The 21,475-nt window shown below is 46.2% G+C and overlaps 1 protein-coding gene and 1 long non-coding RNA gene across 2 annotated transcripts; both read left to right on the top strand.

Moving 5' to 3' along the window:
• Nucleotides 1–3,359: 3,359 nt before the first annotated feature.
• pim3 (Pim-3 proto-oncogene, serine/threonine kinase) lies at nucleotides 3,360–7,062 on the top strand. The gene is made up of 6 exons (XM_037243571.1): nucleotides 3,360–3,871; nucleotides 4,005–4,114; nucleotides 4,196–4,246; nucleotides 4,338–4,701; nucleotides 5,223–5,399; nucleotides 5,646–7,062. The coding sequence occupies exons 1-6, from the start codon at nucleotides 3,784–3,786 to the stop codon at nucleotides 5,849–5,851; spliced, it is 996 nt and encodes a 331-aa protein (XP_037099466.1). The 5' UTR covers nucleotides 3,360–3,783; the 3' UTR covers nucleotides 5,852–7,062.
• Nucleotides 7,063–8,842: 1,780 nt separating this feature from the next.
• LOC119117490 lies at nucleotides 8,843–20,758 on the top strand. Its single transcript, XR_005096533.1, has 3 exons — nucleotides 8,843–9,012; nucleotides 13,590–13,714; nucleotides 20,642–20,758. It is a non-coding gene; the product is annotated as an uncharacterized LOC119117490 (long non-coding RNA).
• The last annotated feature ends 717 nt before the right edge of the window (nucleotides 20,759–21,475 follow it).

Here is a 21,475-nt window from a genome sequence, read left to right as displayed (position 1 = left end):
AAGTGCCACACGTGTACACTGTCACTCTGATTTTTAATGGCCGCCAATCACAATGAAAGCTTTCTTGAGGCCTGTAAGGACATCCTGACTCGTTCTCATGTTGAGAGGACAGTGCATGACAAACGTCCCAGATTGCACCAGCAAAGCCGAGCTGGATGGAATTCAACCGTCGGCTTACCAAAATGATGTGGTCGCTACTAACCGGCGCGGTGGGGGCTAAAAATAACCACATGTGACTCCAGGACTCTGATGTGGCCACGTTACCCTCTGGCATGTCTGGTTTTATGTGTCCCCAGTGAAAGCCATCAAATTAGAGATGCAAATGCTACTGGACCCCCCCCCGCCTTTTTGGGGCTGGCTGACACCCGTTACTAAGGCGGCAATTAGAGCAAAGGAAAAGTGGGAGGCATCCCAGGCATGTGCAGATATACGCCCAAAACGAGAGGAGGCCGGACAGTGACAGCTCATCACAGTGCCACTCGCCATTTTTCTTCTTCATGGCTTTTCTCTGAGAAGTGCCGCGCATAAAAAAAAAAAAACCTGATGATGATTTCCCATGAGAGCTGTGAACGACTATTCGGATCAAACCTCAGCAAAAAGATGCTTGTCTGCATGGCCCACAGGTTGAATGGGGGGGGGGCACAATCATGAATACTTCATAAAGTTGACTGATCCTTGTCCAGGGCAAAGATTGGATCTATCCCGGCATAATACACTCCAACATTTCAGAGCATAGGATTGAGAGATGCATACTGTCTATTAAATGCATTATTTAGTGTGTGAGGATATTTTTAAAGGCCGCTTGAAATGTAATGTTGGGTGCTTGTAAGGTCATTGGTGGTCGATTATGACCTGATGATGTCTTTTCATTTGCTTGTTCAGTTTGAGGAGTCCGGGAAATGGATTTTAAAAACGTAAAATTTACAGTCATGTGATTGCACTACAGTGGAATAAAACAACATTGGGTGAACTCGGCATTTATGGCAACGTATTTTGATTTAAAAAAGAAATCGCTGTGCCGTTATGAAGATCGCTTTCCGACATTTTGCCATCTAGTGGTGAACTAGGAAAATGTAATGACCTAAATTAAAAGCGCGTCCATTTTTAAGGTCGCGCACTACGGTACCCCAGAAAGGTCAAATTTCGCAATTTTCTCGTATTCTCATAAGTCCACAATGTGCATTGATTTGTTTCACACGATGAATCGCGATTCGCTATGTTTGTCCTTTTAGACAGTCCGTCGCAGAAAATGGCAGCCGTACAGGACAGCACCCCAGACGGTATGGTTTTATATATTTTTTAAAATTGAACGTCAACGTAATTGTACTAATTTTCACTGAGATTAACTGCGGGTTATTTAAATGACTGAAAATTGAAGAATAAAAACACCGTCCCGTCGGAAAAATAGCTCGGCTAATTGCTTTGTTATGCTAACTAACACGTGGAAATATATTTTAAAATTGCTCCGACTTAAATGACTATTTAAGTGATGGTTTTTTTTTACAGTGTAGACTAAAAGTCAAGAGCAATTGTGACATTTATGACATCTCATCTATCGCGGGTCTCATTACAGCTTCACCTCAGTCCACCCCCATTTGCACATTGCCCACTGCGGGCTTTCCTCTCCAAGTATTATGTTGCACATTCAAGACTGTTAATAGTTACGGAGTGTGACCTCATGAGAAACGGGGACATAAAAACCTCAACTGAACTGACTTGTATCTGGTGAAAAGTGAGACATTTTGGCTAGAAACTCCACTTGGGCTCCACAAGGTCATGAAAACATACTTGGTTTCAGACCTTGAAGTCAAATTCTAGCTCAAGAAGCATTTTTGGGCATGTTTGAGTCATTGAAAGAATGCACTCACTTAAGTACCTGCACAAAAATAAGCAGGACCACTTTTTGCTTTTATGGTTAACCGTATATACATTTGAAATGGTGCTTTAAATGTGTTGAGCTTCAGGGTCAGAATTTACATTTGTACTCTGTTGCCTTTTCCACAGAACTACGGCTTCCCCTAATCAGATAATCATAATTGCTGTCATCACAACAGGGTACAAAAGAGCGGCAGTTTACCTTTGACCTCCTCCTCCAGTCTTGTTGTTTTTACAGAATGTTGACCAAAGTGGGATTTCAAATAAACACGTTATAGAAAACACTGTAAAACATAATAGACAACACTGGATACTATAGAAGTATTTTATTCAACATAAATCTGGTGGTAGGTTTATTTATACACAACATTAAGCAATGCATAACTTGTATGAATTTCGCCGATTAATATATGAAACAAAATATAGAGCATCAAAGCAATTTACAGCCTGGACGCTGTTTTCATATTTGCATTTACATAACTTTGCGCTGGCTTGGTCTGTGCCCCGATAACGTTCCGTGGAACTTTTCAAACGCTTTTTGTTTGGTTAGCGGTCAGAAATACACACACACACAGGCACAGGTTATCAGCGGATAGAGGAGATAAACAGTGGAAAGTTCACAGTGAGCCAAGGTCATGTTGCCATGTGTGACAGTAAACGTGGAACGTCTGAACTCCACAATTGCACAGCTAACTTTGCAAAACTTCGATCGGTGCGTGTTTTCAACTCGCTAACCTAGTTTGCTCCCAAAACTGTCAACAATGTCAAGTGGGATTCATGCAAGTGCAAATCGTACCGAGTCTAAATGTTGCAAAGGCTGATTTGTGGTTTGGATTTGAATATTCAAAAGACATAAGAAACTGATTTGCACACCTTAATGGTGCTAACTCTAGTAACTGACGTTTATGGATTAGTTTGGGTTGCTAAGTAGACTAGACTATTTATTTGGGTTCCACGCCCTCCTGAACAAAGAACAGTGGTGATATGTTCATGACTAATTTGTCTACAAAATGACCTTTTCTTTTCCAACCAGACTGTCTGTCTCTTGCTGCATGTGGGGGGGGTACAAGTAAATAAAAAAAAAGGGGGGGGGGGGGTCGAAAATTGCCGCCACGTGCACTCAAATGTCCGCTTTATTACAACAACTTTTACCTGATTGGCCAATGCCCAAAAGAAAGTATTTTTATACCACATCTGATTGGTTGCCGCCTCCGAGTCTATAGTGAACGTAGTGCAAATCTACCAGACAGGGATTCTTGCGCGTCTCCTACTATGAAGAAATAGTCCCGTGATACAAATGGAGTTTCAAACCCTATTTTGGAGCAAAAGTGTGTTTTATGACATGTTCTGTTTTTCATACGTGTTCGGATATGTATTTTGGGAAACGTGGTGGTTTTATCAGCGAGATTTGAACGAAAGGATCGCCCGGTATTGCGGCGGAGGGATACTTAACGTCCCACTGCGCGTCAAAATATTGGCTCTGGGAGAGCGCGTCAAAGCTCAGACAGCGGCAACACTTCAGGATATCAACACATCGCGGAGGACATTTTGACCTACTGCACGCGTGTGCGTTTCCAGAAATTCGGGACTTTACTTTTTTGTTGTTGTTGTTTCCTCGGAATCTACTATTTGGTTGGTTTTTTTTGGTGGTACCTCGACCCCTTCCGACCCGCTTTCATGTCGGCTTTCAGGCACCGGTGTGCGACTTTACGGTCGTGACACGATTTGAACGGGCGCGGTGCGGCCGAGTTGGCGCACGGCTGGCTTGGATATACTCCAAGACGATCCATACTACTATTTAGACGGCGCCCGAACCCCTTAAAGTCTTTCTAGAAGTAGTCGAATCCCTCTCTCTGGTTGCCTTGGATCACCACCACCGGCTTTTCATTTTTACCTCCTTTTTCTAATATGTTGCTGTCAAAGTTTGGTTCTTTTTCGCACATTTGCAACCCTTCGAGCATGGACCACCTACCAGTGAAAATCCAGCTTCCGCCGGGTAAGTAAGCGTAACGTCGCAACGTCTTGGTCAAAGCAAAAGACGGCTGGCAGCGGGGGAGGGAGAGTTGAAAGAGGTTAACGGCTGTTGTGGAACTACTCGGGGAGCTAATCTTCGCCCTCCCCCGAAACAGTCAAAGTGGAGAAGGAACCGTTCGAGAAGGTGTACCAGGTGGGCACCGTGGTGGGGAGCGGCGGCTTCGGAACCGTCTACGCTGGCAGCAGGCTCTCTGACGGGGCACCGGTGAGTCGCGGACGGTGTGGAGGAATTGAGAATTTCCTCTTTATGCGACTCTAAATGTTTTTTTTTTTTTATTGACTCCAGGTCGCTGTCAAACACGTTGCCAAGGAAAGGGTGACCGAGTGGGGCTCGATTGTAAGTGTTTGTTTTGATGTAACGTCGGGGCGGGCTGCGTGTAATCCCCGCAATCCTCATCATCACGGATTCCCTCATTTTCTGCTCTTAGAATGGAAGCATGGTCCCGCTCGAGATTCTCCTGCTGAAGAAAGTCAGCTCCTCTTTTCGCGGAGTTATCAAATTGCTGGATTATTACGAGCGCGCCGACGGCTGGCTCCTGGTTATGGAGCGGCCGGAGCTCGTTAAGGACCTGTTCGACTTCATCACCGAGAAGGGCGCCCTGGACGAGGACGCGGCGCGGGGCTTTTTTCTCCAAGTCCTGGAAGCGGTGCGCCACTGCTACAGCTGCGGCGTGGTGCACCGGGACATCAAGGACGAGAACCTACTCGTGGATCTCCGCACCGGGGAGCTGAAGCTTATCGACTTTGGCTCCGGGGCCATCCTCAAGGACACCGTGTACACGGACTTTGACGGTAAGCTTCCGCGTTGTTTTGGTCATTTCGGGCCCTTGATGCACTCGGTGCTATTTCCAGTCGCGGAGGCGTTTACTAGCCTGTGACGCAGTGATGTTTATGTTTTTAAGTTGGGGAGGGGGGGCGGCGCGGCGGAGGGCTTTCCTCATATTAATCTATTTCAAATTGAATCGTGAGCGCTTGTGACGACTGCGTGACGCATGATTCGCGTGTATCCATACTGTACGGGAACCGAATAACGTGAGTCATAGTCGGGTCGTCGAGTGCCACGTAAGGCGTTTGTTGTGAAACCCGAGCTGCGGCGTCACATGATGGGATCACGTTTCCTGCTCTGTGCTGATGAGGGAGGAGGAGGAAAAGGTGGGTGGGGGGGGGGGGTGTATAGGTTAGCCGGTTTGTTGTGGTTGCACAGGGAGCTTCTCTCTCTCTTTTTGCATGACCTAGAAACACCAACCAATTTTGTGCCTTTTTGTGCACCCTCCATACTCATTGCCCCCCCCTTTTTTTTCTCCCCTCTCTAGGTACTCGTGTGTACAGCCCACCCGAGTGGATCCGCTTCCACAGATACCACGGACGCTCCGCCACGGTGTGGTCGCTCGGCGTGCTGCTTTACGACATGGTGTGCGGAGACATCCCCTTCGAGCAGGATGAGGAGATCCTCCGGGGAAGAGTGTACTTCAGGAGGAGGGTGTCAGCTGGTGAGTTGCTGCAATTACACACACGCACGCAAAGATTGGCTCTATCGCCCCCTAGCTGCACCAAGTAGTACTAATGGGATCCGGAACCAACTGGTGTGAAAAGAATGAATTGCAGCAGTGTTTCCAAAGCGTTTATTGAGCCAAGGCACTTGTTTTACTAGGGGGGGGGGGGATCTCATATATTTGTCCTAATAATGAAGTGAAACCGGAAAGCGTCCCTCTGAGCTTGCTCTCTTGATTCCACAGAGTGCCAGCAGCTGATCAAATGGTGCCTGGCCCTGCGGCCCTCCGACCGGCCCACACTGGAGCAGATCTGCGACCACGCCTGGATGCGGGCGACGGCCGAGGCGCCCGACCCCAATCCCGAGGAGCCGGCCGCCGTCGACATCCGCCTGCGGACCATCGCTACCGATTCGTCGTCGAGCACAACCTCAAGCAAGGGGAGCCTCTGAGGAGCAGTCTGAAGGACTCTAAAGACTTGCTGTGGGGGGGGGGTTTCAGCAACTCGTTGTTGTTGTTTCTCTTAAAAAGTTGTTTCCTGAAGGGGAACATGTTGCTGTTTGGTTGCAACTGTTTGTTGTTGCTTCTCTTACCCCCCAAATTCCCTTGTTTCCATTCAGTTGTTTCCTAAAGGGGAACATGTTGGCTGTTTGGTTGGTCTTACCAGCACTATTTATTTCCCCTTGTTTGAACTTGTTTTTGTCAGTAGGCTGGTATATGCATCTGGCAAGGCCTTCCTATTCAGATATGGCTGCTCTCATAGAGCGTTGGGGAAAACACTTTTTTTTTTTTAATTCAACGTTTTAATTTTGGAGTGCCTTTTTTTGTTTGGAACGCTGCTTGTTCTGGGGGCTTTTCATCTCAGCAGTTTTCGACATTTTTTCGGACTCAAACCTCAGTGACGGGAGAGCGTCTCCATCACCACAAGCCAAGTAGCCCCCAGTTGAGAGGTTGCGAGAGCATCAGAGAGGAGAGAATAGAATACTTGAAACACACATGCGCGACTGTGTATCACTCTTGGAAGCTGCTCACTCACTCTATAGCCTGAACAGGTGTTTTGGAAACTGGATCCTGTCTTTTCTGAATGTCTACAACATGTCAACAGACGCATACACCTCGACCCCGCTCGGCCTTTTTTTCGCTCTCTTTTTCTCCCGTTGTGTTCAGCCATGCCTGTTGCGAGTTCTGTCGCCTCTTGAACGTTTTTTGCCTCCCGCCGTCTCACCGCTTGACACGTTATGCCCCACCTCCTCGGCCCCTCTCGGGGCTCCTTGGGGGGTGAAATGCACAATCAATGCAATATTCATAGACTGTGTTGTTGGGGTTTTTTTTCTTTTTTTTGCAAATATTGTACAGTGTGTTTCCTCCCGCCTCTTTTAGTGTGTATATTTTTTCCCCCTCCTCCCCATTTGAATTTAATTTATTTGTCAACAAAACATGTAGACATTCCACATTCTGTGGTTATTTATTTATTTATTGTCTGCTTAAACTCCCTTCCCTTTAAAAAATTTTTTTTTTTTTTTGCATATTCTACTTTGCATTTAGTTTGCATTCCTAACTTATTTTTACATATCGACAATTTTTTTCCTTTTTGTAGATGTGGAGGATGCACTGACAATTGTTGATGTAAAGCAGAATAAAACAAGTTTACTTAAATTTGAAAGGATTTGAATGTTATTTAACTATTTTGGAGGTTGACTCCATCTGTACTTTGAAGTTGAAAACAATTACGCTTTTCACACAACCGCGCCACATTCAACACCTTCGGGCTCACCGTTGCCGCTCGGGGCCCCAAAGGATTTAATATTGCATTTTTTTTTTTTTTATACCAAATTTTCAATTAAAATCCCACTTTTATGTACAGAAATAACTGGTGTTGTGATTATTTCAGAGTGCAATGTAACTTTATTTGACCACAAAGACTAGCATGACCGCGCCAAGACATCACAGCAGTCATTAACCGCACGACAATGTTCAAAAACCACGCTACAAATAAGAGGCACATGTGCTAGGCTGGAGACAGTCACAGCTGGAGTGTAAAACAGACTCCTAACCCTTCTGACCTCCACTAGTTACCAAGTAGTGCTGTTAAAGCACTGGTCTCATTCATCAAGTTAATTTATTAACTCTGCTCGAACGACCCTGCTAATCCTCCCATTCATTGTCTTAACAGCTTTATGCCATGTAAATGAGCGTCATCTTGTCTTCATCAAAACCTCACAGATGACAGTGAGGCCTCATCCACTCTCACTGTGAAATCCTCATTAAGTGGAGATGGGTGGGCATATGGTCTCCACCCCCACACACACACTTTTATCAACGTCCATTAGTGTCTAGAGGAACACAACCATTTATATATTAACGCTTAATATTATCTGTTTCCTATCTAAATGATGTCATGTGATGTGTCCTGACTTGCACGAGTATGCAAAGCAATTCGGACAAGTCGAAGAGACTTTCGTAGGTGACGAGTCGCCAGACACAAGAGGGAGATGCCAGATGGTCTCCAGGGGCCCCGAAGGCCTTCGGCGGGCGCAGATGGGCCGGTGGGTGTCAACCCACACAGGCGGCACAGGCTGCGACGCCAGCGCCGAGAACAGGAAAAGACGAGACGAGAGATTGCACCGGCGTTGCCAGTGATACTACACTTCACACTAGCTTCTTTGTTTCTCCGTGGATCTAACTGTGAGTGGTTGTGTGTCCATTCGTCTGACCCCGCTTTGAGGACACGCGGCCATCAGAATGCACGAGTTTGTATTGGTCCATGCTATGTTGTGCTTAAGCACGTCATTTTGCTTCTGTGTGATGTCACAATTAAATCTATACTGACCCTCAAGCCATCATACTTTGAAAATATCTATAATTATTGTTGCATTTTATTATCTATTGACATTGAGGTAAAAGGCAGTATAAACAATCTAACTTGTTTTATTACGTCGTTCTATACTTTATACTTTTAGCGCCGATAAAACATACTTAATGGATAAAATGCCGTTTAATACGCAAATATGTTTACAAAATAATGTAATATGCATGCCAAGCCTTTAGGTGGCGCTGCACTTTGAGATGAAACAGGAAGTGATAGCGCGACAATTTCCGGTTCGCCCGGCCCAAACTTTAATGAACAAAATACACTTTTGTCTTGGTGTGTATTGCGGCTCTACTGGACACTGTAGTGAGACACATTATTTAAATACATAACGAATAGAAGTTTGTATTTTATTTTTTAATAACGAGTAGAAGTAGCGTTTGCTAAAACCAAAATGCTATTGTTAGCAACAACGCGAACACGTCACTCGTAATCAATCCATTTTGACTTTTTAACTTGTCGTATTTCTTAATTCATTTCTATTCATATTATTAGTTTATTTTGGTAATTTATTCAGATCATTTCTCTTAAACTATCTTCAGCTTCAGTTTGAACATTGCCCCATGTGTTGTGTAGATGTGGAGGCCTCCTGCTCGGGGCTTGCCGCCTCATGGTCTGGTCCTGGTGTTCATTAAAAGTTGCGCCACTGCCAGCAGAGGACTACCTGGCTGCGAAGCTGGAGGCAACCTGCTGCTCACCCTGAAGGAACCCTTTGTTCTGTTGAACACCACGTATTCATGAGCGGTAAGTGTGGGCACACGCAGAGATAAAATGTTTTATTTAGGGCGTTTATAAACCTTCAAACAATGGCAATTTTAACAAACACACAAAGAGCTTACAACAGTTCTCACAAGCAGCCATTATCTTTGCTGTGTGTAAACAATTACTATTACTAGAGATTAGTTGAGGACGTTCTCTGCCCATGATAAAAAAATTAAAAAAAAAAGTTCTGAAGCTTGGCATAACAACAGAAACTCAAAAAGCTTGATCAGTACTATGTGTAATGTAATGAATAGGCTGAATAAAATATGAATCGTTAAAATCTGTATCAAAGCAATAATTTCGGCCCTCGGGCTTCCAGCAAAGTGACAGAAGGGTTTGTGTGCTGCCAGAGTGCACCTCAATTTTATGGAAATTATTATTAGAACAAAATATCTTGCAGCAAAGTTATGAACCGCACACTAAAAAACAGATTGACAAATTTGAGATCATTCCAATCGTTCCAATGTAGTCTATCCCTTTCATTAATTCTACCACTAGTCAATAAGAGTTTATCGATTAGAAATTCTTCAAGCTTTCTGGGCTCGTGTTTCATTCCAACAAACGAGGTCCGATGATGAATGACGATCTGGTCGGTTCACAATGCATGTCGGGATTGAGCCCAGCCGACCGTGACCTCCTAACTAAATAGTGTAAAGGAAGATTGCGGTCACGGTTGAGAGTGCAGATGGACTTCTTGTCAGTCACGTTTTGTTTGGAGGATCCCTGAAGCCACGACTCACCTGTAGATTAAAAATTCATGTGTTTTGTTTCATTTTTCCTGACTTCCTGACCAAACAATAAAAGAAACCGGAACATTGCGATCCAGTCACATTGCGAGCGAGGCATGTGATCACAGTTTCGCCGACCTCAAAGTCTTTGAATTGGAAGAAATGTGAGAATGTTTCGCACCCTGAGGTGTATCAATGCATCAATTGTGTCGGCTCCTCAGCACCGGTTTCACTCGGACACTCCGGTCCAAAGTGGGACAAACGTGATTTAAACAGCCTTTCATTTATGTTTTGAAATCACTTACAGTCATTGTATCTTCACCCCCTCCCCTCTCTTGTTTACCTGTGAGTCTGTTGCCACGGCGATGACCAAAGTCATCACGGCGATTATGTTACAACCAGGACATTCAGTTCCCAGACGCGGCGGAAAACGTGCTAGTCTCGATAATAACAATAATAATGTGACACCACAAAGGCTCGCCGGCGCAATCATAAAGCGAGAACGTACAGAACCTCCACGACATGCTGGATAAAATTCTGTTCGAGCGCAAGTGCTGACCCAGCAAGAATTCCCACCGCAAAAGCGAGCGAGTAAAGTGCATCGATGTAACCTGCAGCGCAGAAACTCCGACGCGGGCCCAACGTAACTAGGTCACAGGCGGCATCATAACACGCACACACTCAAGTGCAAACACGGTCGGTCGTGTGCGACGAGGTCGGCGCTCTCGGCCTACTTTGCCCCACACGTCACCAAGATGGAGTCAAAACAGTCGGCTAATTAAGGCAGCGCTGCAGTTTTTAAGTTCTCGTGGTGCCTGGTTAGTCAAAATCAAAGGAGCCAGTGACATCACGCGGAGTGTTTAATTCACAAGCCTTTCTTTCTTTTTGCATTTCCGCTTAGGCGTTAAAACCGAGCCTGCCCGGAGGTCAGCCGATCAATCGAATGTGCTCGAAGGCTTCCTTCCGGTTGTAATTCTTCTCCCTGGCAAAGCCCGAGCAAATGGCAGCCGTCCAAACGTGGGTGGCGAGGCGCTCAGGTGGATGGCAAAGGTCCCGAAAAAGGACTTTGTTACTCAACGAGTCGCGATGCTGCTGCCGTTGCCGCCGCCGCCGCCCAGTTTGTTTTGTTTTAGAAGCAAGGAGGAGGAAGCCATTAGCTCAGTAGCTTAAAAGAATGCACTCAGTGAACAGCCGAGATTACTTCCGCTCCAGCAACTTTGAGTTGAGCAAGCACGGCAACGCAGGCAGCAACCCCCCCCCCCCCCCCCCCTCCGATTAGCAGAGCACGCTCGGCTTCCTGTTTTCAAGCGCGGCTATCTGCCGTCACGGAGCCGCCACGGAGGCTCCGTGTGGCGCATATGGATGTGATTGCCTCACGCATAAGTGCATCAAGCCCATTATTGCGCTCGGTGCGTTTATTCATGTTTGCGTCTCGCCGGATTATCCGCGCTGACGTCGCCGCCGAAGGTTACGACTATCAAATAACTGTTGTCGTACGTCACATCCGCGTCGGGACTTTTCCATTGTGTGTAAACAATGTGCTTTAATCTTGTCAATTTGTGTTGGCAGATATGCGATAAGGCGGCCGCGGCCCGGGCGTTATGGCGACCTTTAAAACAATACGCCCGTCTCGGTGAGGTCACGCTGTTGCGTATTAGCTTGCCTTCCCGCCGTTGATAAATTCGTAGGGAAGCTAAGTTAGTACGAACGAGTGACATCATCTTCCGGAAGTGAAAGCCAGCTGTCACCGAACATACCGATGACATCACGGAGAAGCAACATTTCTTGCGAACGCACTATGTGGACAAAAGTATTTGGACACCTGGCCATCTTTTTCCGGTTCATGCAACGTACGAGCCGTGTCGGCAAACGTCCTCTTTACATTGAACTCGAAGGTATACGAAAATGCCGAGATGATGTGAAGGATTTGTAGCCGGCAGGCTTTTGGGAGGAGGGGCAAGGATGGAGTTCAGTGGTGGGCCAGAGCACAAGCACCGGTCACTTTAAGCTCGAGGCTAAAAAGATACCATCTTGAAGCGTATAGGTCACTCATAAATCTGATTTGATGCGGTCACGCTTGAACGTACAGTATCTCTTTGAACGCAGTCAAGCGTGAAATATTCTGAGTGAAATCATAAAAAAAAAAAAAGGCATGTGCTGACTGTGTTTTAAATTCCAATATGCGAGATGATCCCAGGTCACCATGGCGACGAAAAAGCTTCTTCAGTCTGTTTTTGTGAAGCTGAAAAAGGGCGGACTGACTTTTTACGGGTTGTTCTTGTGGTGTGTTAGCAAGTCCTTGGGTTCTAGTAAAAATGAAAACGTTCCATGGAAAATAAAGCGAGTGGTGTGTCGGTCACTCAAGTGACATTTATTGCTGTGCTGATAATCTTATTTTTAGAACAAAGCCGGTCCATTTTAAGAGCAAACAAAGTGTCATTCGAACGCCTCGGGGGAGGGGGGCCAAGTCATCCTCCATTGATGTGGCCGCCGGCGTCATGTGACGTGACGTTTTATGTCGCGTGATAAACACCAGCGCCTCGCTCCCGTGTATATTTGACACGCGTCTGTCCGGCTCTTGTTGCTAAAAATAGATTTGTAGTGAGCCGTTCAGTTTAATTATTCAAGAGCTGGAAAAGGCTCCACTGCGTGTCACTTGCTGCTGTGCGATAACAATGTCTCCTAGATACCCCCCCCCCCCCCCCCAACACCTCCAATCAAAAACATCTCACGTCACCGGAGTAAGCGACGTCACGTTCTTTCCATATTTACCTCCTTAACTTGCCCCCGCTGTGACAAAGCATTTATTGGCTCCAGTTTACGATGCTGTCCGCACACTCAATGCTGTGCCTCATCGTATTTGGGAACATGACATTCTGTAAAAAATAATAAATACATCATCAAAATATGTGAGCTTTTCCTATTTACGAGTACAAAAAGGCCTCCAGAAGAGGAAAGAACATCTGCAGGCTTTATGAATTAAAATATGAATGTAGGTCATCGTTGACAACAAAGCATTCTAAAAATAGGAAAATAAGTTTGGACTATATTATATACAATTGTAAGGTATATAAAAATATAGGCTACATCACAAGTGCACTGCCCCCTACTGTTTTGGAGGATGCCCTACTGTGGATTTTTGTCCTCAGTCCAGCATTCTGGTAAGATGAATGTATTCGGACACTTAATGGTGACTTCCTGTTAACTAGCGTCGCTGTAAAACAAAAGACAATCTTGGGAAAGGGGGCCCCTCCATGTAGATGGGCTTATTTACGGTCGGTACAGCAACGTGCCCGCATGCATTCAGTCGGGCGAGTTCATTCAGGTCACTTTTTGGCAGCGTCCATGGAAGCAGTTTGCCCCCAGTCACACGCCGGCCCAAATGCATGAACCCCTCTGACCCCCCCAACCGCGGGTGCACGTAAACAGCGAGGCATGTCGGGAATGCCCACGTGCATTGACAGAAGAGGTTTTGTGCCGCCGGTGGCATTTGTTTGGTTAATCACGCCGGCGTCCATTGTTATTGGCCAGGCTGGAGGCGGGGCCTCCTCGAGCCACTGAAAGAACCTATGAGCATCAGCAACATACTGCGTCGCTTTCATCAGGTGGGGTGTTAGGCCATGCTGTAATCTCGCGCAAAAGAAGCACCATGCATTATTTCCGCTCCACAGATTAGATTTTTTTTGAACTCCCACAACGGCGCAAGCGTCCCTTTGTACCCGTCTAAAACCAATATTCTAATTTTTGATGTTTAACACTACTTAAGAAAAGCTGGTTGAAATCGGGCCAGAGAAATTCCAGGATGAATCTTTTGTCGTTTGTCTCATCCAGATGTTTCACAAGCTGTGACCACCTGCCAGCATTGGAGAGACACAAAACATCTGGCTCTCCAGAAAGCATCCAGAGCATGTTCTCACTTGCCCAAATGTGGCGGCATCATCAACCAAGAAATCAAGGTAGCAAAAAAAAAAAAATCCCCATGACTCATCACATATGAATGATAACATTCTTCCAGTTAAGATTGTATTTGTTTGAATTTAAACCATCCGGAAAGAAGGGATGATATTTTTCCATCGACCAATCTGTCTCGAAGCGAATTATACAGAAGAGCATTTGTTGTAATTGTCATTTGCATCTGAGCCTTTTTTTTTTTTTTTTTGATCGCTAAACACCTGGATGGGTGAGATGAGGTGACCGCACAATCCCTTCATTTCCCTCCTCTGTGCAATAGCGCCAACACAACAAGGCCATTGTGTTCATTTCCGTGTGATGTGGCCAGGTGGGGGATTTTGGAGAGACAAAAAAAAAAAAAATGACAACCCACGCATTGTTTCATCTCAGGACAGGTGTGCGCAAACGTGTTAGAAAACAAATTGGTCAAAACAAGCCTTTAAGATCATTCCTAGTTTCCCATCATCTCCAAGTCGGGGTGGTTCCCCCTTTTGACAAACAGAGTTGCCAGTGTGCAGCCGAGGAGCAAGGTGACGCCAGTGGGCCACACTGACGCCGTTGTTCCGAGGAACCGGTGAGGGGGGGGCCGCGAGGAGAGGGCCTGGGAATGCGCTGGTGGTGATGGCAGGAATTTAGGGGTGCGTGAAGACCCCCTCCTTCGAAAGAGAGGCCGCCGTTGAGACGCTAGGATTGGTGCATGTGAGCACGATGTGTCAGCGTGGGGGGTAAAAGTTACATCTGCTCCCAGTTTGGTCTGCACCCCCCACCACCACCACCACCACCCCTTAGCTTGCAAATAAACGGGAGGACCACGAACCAGAATTACGACAGAAAGTCCATTCAAGGACAGCGCAAAAAACTGCTGAACACGCACCAACTCATTTCGCGAGATCAGCTTTTGCAATCGAGTAGCGTTGTCGTGAATTACGACTCGGGAGAGTCGCTTCTCGGGGATGCGGAACTGGGCCGCCTTCCATCTGGCAGCGCCCGCAACCTCTTTCAGAGCCGGGCCGTTGCTAGGATGGAACTGCCGGGCTCCGCGTTCGTTCAATAGCCCCTTTTTCGGGTCGTGTAAAAAAAACAGCCGGTTCTAAAATGGCCGATTAAATTGGCCACTCAATTAATCCATTACATTTTCTCCAAAATCAACAATGCGCTTTCTATTCCGGTCCGGCGTAATGTGTATGTAGTTTGCTTGGAGATGACAAGCGGAGCTCAAGTTGGGAGTTGTTACATAATTCCCGCTCTGCTAGCATCCATCTGGGAATACTCTCTTTTTTTGGGCAGCGTGCGTGAGTGCGTGTAGGCGAGAGAAAGATGGGAAAAAGTCAAGTGAGTCGGTGTGTGTGTGTAGAGCCCGTCGTACGCTTCAGCCGCACGGATGCAATTTCTAAATACGTTCGAGTGCGGAATGGAGTCACCGGATGGTTTGAATGGAGCGACAGCGAAGCCACGCATGAGCGTAAGCGCGGGGGCAGCGGGCAGGCTGGTGCGTGGGCTCCTCGCCCTCCCGTTCGGCCTCCACGACGGGCTTCCACTCGGCCGCGCCATTCACTGCCATCCGCGAAAGAGCTCCAGAACGGCGGGAGCCGGGCCAAGCCGGAACCGCGCTGTCGCTTTGGCCGCGGCTCCGCGCCGGCGTTATGTAAAACGGCCACATCGAGCTGTGCAGTCATTCGCTCGCACGCTTCATTTACATTTCAAGTGACGGACGGGCAGCTTCTCTTCCCCGTTGACCCGGGCCGCTTTGTTCGCCGTATGTGTTCGAATAAAACACAAACGTCACTTGAGGGCTTGTTCCGAGCAGAAAAAAGCAGAACGCTATTGGTTTTTGCAACTACAGAAAGGATCGATGTCTTTTTTTTTACGGGCGGCGCCGTAAAGTCAAGATTTGGCTCCGGAGGCGACTGCGTTCCACCAGGCGCCGGCTCACGACACAAAATCAAAGACGCCCAGTTTGTCACTCCATTTTAATTCGAACAACAAATGTTTGTAGGTCCTGTATTGGACCTCATAAGGTGTACCTAATGTAGTGACCAGTGTGTAGCCGCTACATTCCAAACAGGGCACAATGGGTTGAATGGCGTGTGCCAATGTGGAGTGAGTGGCACGTGATTGGCCAGATATACAGGATGTCCAAAAAGCGCTGAGCGGACAGAGAGGCGCTGCGGCTTATGCGCTGAGCCAGCATCCCTAATCGCTGTTTGTCTGAATGTCAACTCCGGCAACACACAAAATGTCAGGTTCAGCTTTTATTGTGCAGTGATCCTCCGTATTTTTTGCGCTTTGCTACTCCCAAATTAAAATATTTTTGTTTTGAATGCAACTCTGAAAAACTCAGATTTGCATTTTTTTTCTGCTCTTTCTGAAGTACCTCAAGATGCCACTAGGTGGTGCCAAAGTCTTGACAATTTAGAAAGTAGTACACTGAACCTCCCGCTCTTATCGAATAGCGAATAAATTGACGCCTCCCAAAAACGTTTGTTATTCCCAATGACCCAAAGTAGCCTCAGTGATGTTTGTAAGCGCTCCCAGCCAGAAAAAAAAAAAAAAATCCTCTAAACTACTACCAACCCAAAATTGACACTCAGTTCTGTTTCATATCCGGCACAAGTGCAATGGACGCGTGTTGTTGCGAGCCGGCTTTTTTTCCCGCTCCCGACGGGGCCCGTGTGGTTTTTCCAGCGTCGCAACACTCTCGTGTTCTCTCTTATTATGTCGCGGCCAGAACGGTACTATCAAATAAAAGAGGGATCAGGAAAGATGACGACTCGAGCGAACCGCTCCCGACGCAGGGGGCCAAAAAAACAATCAAAGGTCGGCCTTGCAATTTAAAGCTATATTAAGTAGGGGTGGAACGATTCATCGATACACATCGATTAATCGATATAATGCTCTACGATTTGTTGGCATCGATGCTAAACGTAAACATCGATCTATATCGCCCGTTTTTGACCTCGGACATTAGACACGACTTTATTTTGAAATCCAGTTCATTGTTGCTTGCTTCCTCTTTCCGGGAGCAGTGCCGGCGTGTTGTGTTGTGAACAGAGCAGGCACGTGAAAGGGGAGCCGACAACTACGCGGCTCCTGGGCTGGTGCTATGGCTAGTGTCCAAGAAGACGAGGAAATTCGCTCCCCTTTGGGCTTCAAGTCATTCGTTTGGAAGCGCTTTGTAATTTCCTAAATAAAGAGTTTGCAGTACGTTGTTGATTTTGCGTATGAATTGTTATAAATCAGGATATTGTTCTATATCGATCGTAGAGCACTATATCGTGATGTATCGTGAATGAATCACAGCAGGCTTTAAGATATCGGCAAATATCGTATCGTGTATCTTGGTATCGATATGATATCGTATCGTTACAAAACCCGCGATTTACACCCCTAGTTTGTAACCCTAACCTTGATTTAAAACCCTAGTCGGAAACCCTAACCCTAGCTTGAAACCCTAATTAGCAATGGCAAAATTCCTTGGAAACCCTGGTCGGAAACCCTAACCCTAGTTTTGAAAGCCTAGTTAGAAACCCTAATCTTAGAAACCCTAAAAGTAGTTTGAAACCCTCGTTGGAAACCCTAACCTTAGCTTTAAAACCTAGTTTGTAACCCTAAGCTTGGTTTAAAACCCTAGTCGGAAACCCTACCCCTTGTTTGAAACTTTAATTAGCGATGGCAAAACTCCTTGGAAACCCTGGTCGGAAACCCTAACCCTAGTTTTGAAAGCCTAGTTAGAAACCCTGATCTTAGAAACCATAAAAGTAGTTTGAAACCCTCGTTGGAAACCCTAACCCTAGCATTAAAACCAAGTTTGTAACCCTAACCTTTGTTTAAAACCCTGGTCGGAAACCCTAACCCTAGATTGAAACCCTAAATAGCAATGGCAAAACTCCTTGGAAACCCTCGTCGAAAACCCTAACCCTAGTTTTGAAAGCCAAGTTAGAAACCCTAATCTTAGAAACCCTAAAAGTAGTTTGAAAGCCTCGTTGGAAACCTTAAGCCTAGCTTTAAAACCTAGTTTGTAACCCTAACCTTGGTTTAAAACCCTAGTAGGAAACCCTAACCCTAGTTTGAAACCCTAATTAGTAGGGGTGTAACGATTCATCGATACACATCGTATCGTTACAAAACCCGCGATTTACACCCCTAATATTAAGCAGACAACTACAACAACACAACAGCGCAAAATACAACGCACGTGTTATTTGCAACCCGCTTATCTGCCCGAGTGCCAGCTCGCGTGTCTTCATTTACACTCCGCCTTCTATTTTTAATGCTTACCCTCAGTTGCACTCGAACGCACCACAAAGATGACAAGCAACAGGAGTAATTCCTGTGCGAACACTCCACACCCACAGGGGGCGCTAGTCTGAAGCTGAAATCCATCATCTCAATCTAATAAACATGAGTTAATAATTTAATCAAATTAGAGTTCCCGGTTTGAATGGAGAATTGTTGATTTTGAATGAGATCCAATTTTAAATTGCCAAGTCTTTCTCCAGGCCAAAAAGGTCTCGTTATTGTTAATTCAGGTGCAAGTAAGCGGCTCGTTCATTGTTTACGACAGTTGATGTTATTCCAGCGACCGGCCTGCATAGTCATGAGATGACTCGGCACCAAGCGAATCCTTCAGCGCGTGATATTTTGCTTCCCTGTCCAGAAATACACCGGAAAATCTAACACGTGTCCTTCCAGCAATACTAATCGACAGAATCCCCTTCAGACCACCTCCTCCGTCCCGCTCCTTGTCTGTTTACACCCGCCGGTATCAACAAGGCCCGAGCACCATGGCAGCGAGCGGCGGCTACGTGGGGAAGCAAAACTGCTTCCAGCCTGCCTTTGTTGACGCCGTGCCTGTCAGTGAGGTGGAAAAATGCTTTTGATGTGAAGGGGGCCTCGCTCCTGCAGGTGCTAAATGGGGTCAACAATGCAGAAGAGTGCCTATTCATAAAAAAAGTCGGTCAGAAAAAAAAAAGACAGAAATTGGGGGGGACACTTATAAGTTCAACTTGAATCATTCCGAAATACAAAAGCCCCAGGTTCGGAATTGTGGACTGAATTCCCCCCCCTCCACCTCTGCGTGCTTTCCGACTCACTCGGCTGTGTCTCCAGCTGCAGAGCGAGCCGAAATGAGCTTGACCGCATCACAGGGCGGCAAATTGAAGGAGCGTTCCGACTTCAGAGGCAGACCCGCTGACGTCCCGGTGAAAAACAAAAAAAAAAGAAGCCAGCGCTGCCACATCTGGCTCACGGTTTGCCTCGGCGTGCCTCGCCTCCTGTGATTATCTCTCCCTCTCCCACCCTTCTTCCAGTCGAACAAAGAGGATTGTTGTTGAAGGACAGCCATGGGAAACAAGCTGCAGAATCACTCGGGGTGCCGGGGAGGAGAGGGCACAGTGTTCCGGTTGGTTCAAGTTTAAAAAAAAAAAAAAAAAAGTTCCTGAATGGAGATTAAAGGGCTAACAGCGCACTTTGTTTCCCAGCATGCTTCTGGGTTTCCTCAGCAACCCCCCCCTTGTCCGTTTGGTGTCCTCATCCTCACCCCTTTGAAGCATGTGCTCCGCAGATGAGATTTACTGGAAAACCAGCGCAAAGTCCACGAGAAAAAATCCCGCCGCTGTCCGTTAATGCACACGACGTGAATTCCGACGGCTTTACCAAGTTTGGAAGCGAGCCCGGTGGTTCCAGGAGGTCTTACTCCCAATCTTCTCTCAACAATAACAATCGTGTAGCAATTGAGTACGGAGAAGAAAACCACCTGATCACAAGTCACAATATTTAGATAGTTGAGTCAAACTCCAACCATGTGTGAGAATGACATATCATATATAAAATAGGTTGCACAGGATTAATACAAGCATATTTCTTCGGGGAGGCACTGCCCTCACGGCTCCCCCTCGAGCTCCGCCGGTGCTTCTGGCCGCAAATTGGTGTTGACGTCTGTCTGGCTTCCGCTATCAAGATCCGATCTCTTCCCCCATCTGTCATTGCGCCACGTAACATGAGGTAATTTAGCCAACACGGACTCCGTTATTAGTCACTATGCTGACTCACGCCACCTAAAGCCGTCTCGGCTTTTCTCGCTTTGTGTCGGTTTCCCCGTCCAACACGCAGATGCAACTGGGTTGTCATGTTAAGCGTGTCACCAAACAGCAGATGTTCAAAGGTTTTGAGAACCTCTAATGTGGCCTACTGTCCTTTTGGATCAGGTCTTGCAACAGGCCATTATTAAGGGTGCTTTAGTTTGGTTACCTGTTGCAACAGCTTTGGACCAGATGGCGCCCTTGCTCTTCTCAAGAACGCGCCACATTCCGAGATTCCTTCACTCGGGGAATCCAGAAGGGTCTTGTTAAGACATTCCTTCAGGAATGGTTCAGGTGTCCAATCCATGACCTGCGCAGAAGCAGGAAATGTAAGTTTGCATATAATCCCCTTATTCAATCCCCGAGGTGCGGGCTGGGGGTGTCAGAGAGAATGAATGTCCGACATTTCTACACATGAGGCGTCAGACTTGAAATTGGCGTGAAATGGAGATGAAGGGGACAAAGAAGGCTTTGGATTACAGCTGAGCACGGGCAGGTCTTGACTGGCTTGCCCCCTGCACCTCGGCGGGCCTGTCAAGTCAAAACAGCTGACATCATTGCACAGGAAGTCAAACGCGGAAACCAAAGTTAAGAAAAATATGCTTTGATCTAAAACAAACATACCACTCCATTATTAACACCTGTAATGGCAGCCAATAAAGTTACGCAACTTTGACTAACAACAGATATATAGAAGTGTTCATTTAGCAATATATTTAATATTGTGGTGGTAGAAGCTGCATTGCAGATATTGTGAGGTTCCAAATTTCTACATTAAACTTCAGTGATGTATTTACTTAGTTTAGATGAATGACGCTTGGAAATAATTAATTGGCTCTCTTTTTCATACAGTGAGCTTTTTCAGTGCCAATGCAAAGCAACCAGTGAGTCAATGCTGCACCCTGGTGGACAACTAATAAAGAAGCAGTAGATACCAAGTCATGCAATTTGGATGACCATTGTATCCTGCACTGGTGAGTAAAAATGTTTTACTTATCAAGGGGAAATAATGTTTTGTTACTATGCAGGGGTGGGCAATGTATGGCCAATCTTCGCCCATTAATGCTTTGATTTGATATTTATTATTTTTACATCAACAAAAAGAATCTTTTTCACTCCCTAGACTAAATTTGCCGTTGCTTCACACCGTTTAATGAAATTTTGACCTTTCATTGTAAAGGTCTTAAGATTCCGACTTATTTGAACGCAACGCATGAATTCGCCGTGTTCTCGCGAGATTATGCCGCGTCACATTCGGAAGTCGCTTATTCAACCGCGTTTTCTGCCCAGTGCACGTTAATTGAGTTACAAACGAGTGTTTTTGAGGATTTCAACCGAGCGAATTGGGAAAAAGCACGTATTCTGTCACATGAAGCGATAATAATTTAATAAATCCAAAGTTGACCTCAAATTAAGGCGGTAATGTCATTGCACCATTTTCGATGTGCTCTGCGTGCAACGCTGCCGTCTTGTGGCCAATTCGAGTAACCACACCCTGGTGTGGAATTAAAAAAAAAAACTACCGTTAGTCAGCTGATTGAGGGAAACAAGTTAGAGCCACGTCAACTAATGACCAAAATGTTTTTTTACACAGTGGGAAAAGCTATACACCACTGAAAATTAAAGGTTTGGGCTCTAAAATTATGCAGTGTTGGAATAGTTATATTCGGTGATTCTCTTACCACT

The sequence above is a fragment of the Syngnathus acus genome, chromosome 23, assembly GCF_901709675.1.
Source record: "Syngnathus acus chromosome 23, fSynAcu1.2, whole genome shotgun sequence".
In the NCBI taxonomy this organism is placed as follows: Eukaryota; Metazoa; Chordata; class Actinopteri; order Syngnathiformes; family Syngnathidae; genus Syngnathus; species Syngnathus acus.
Note: the sequence above shows the minus strand (reverse complement) of the source record. Positions and strands in the feature narration are given on the sequence as shown.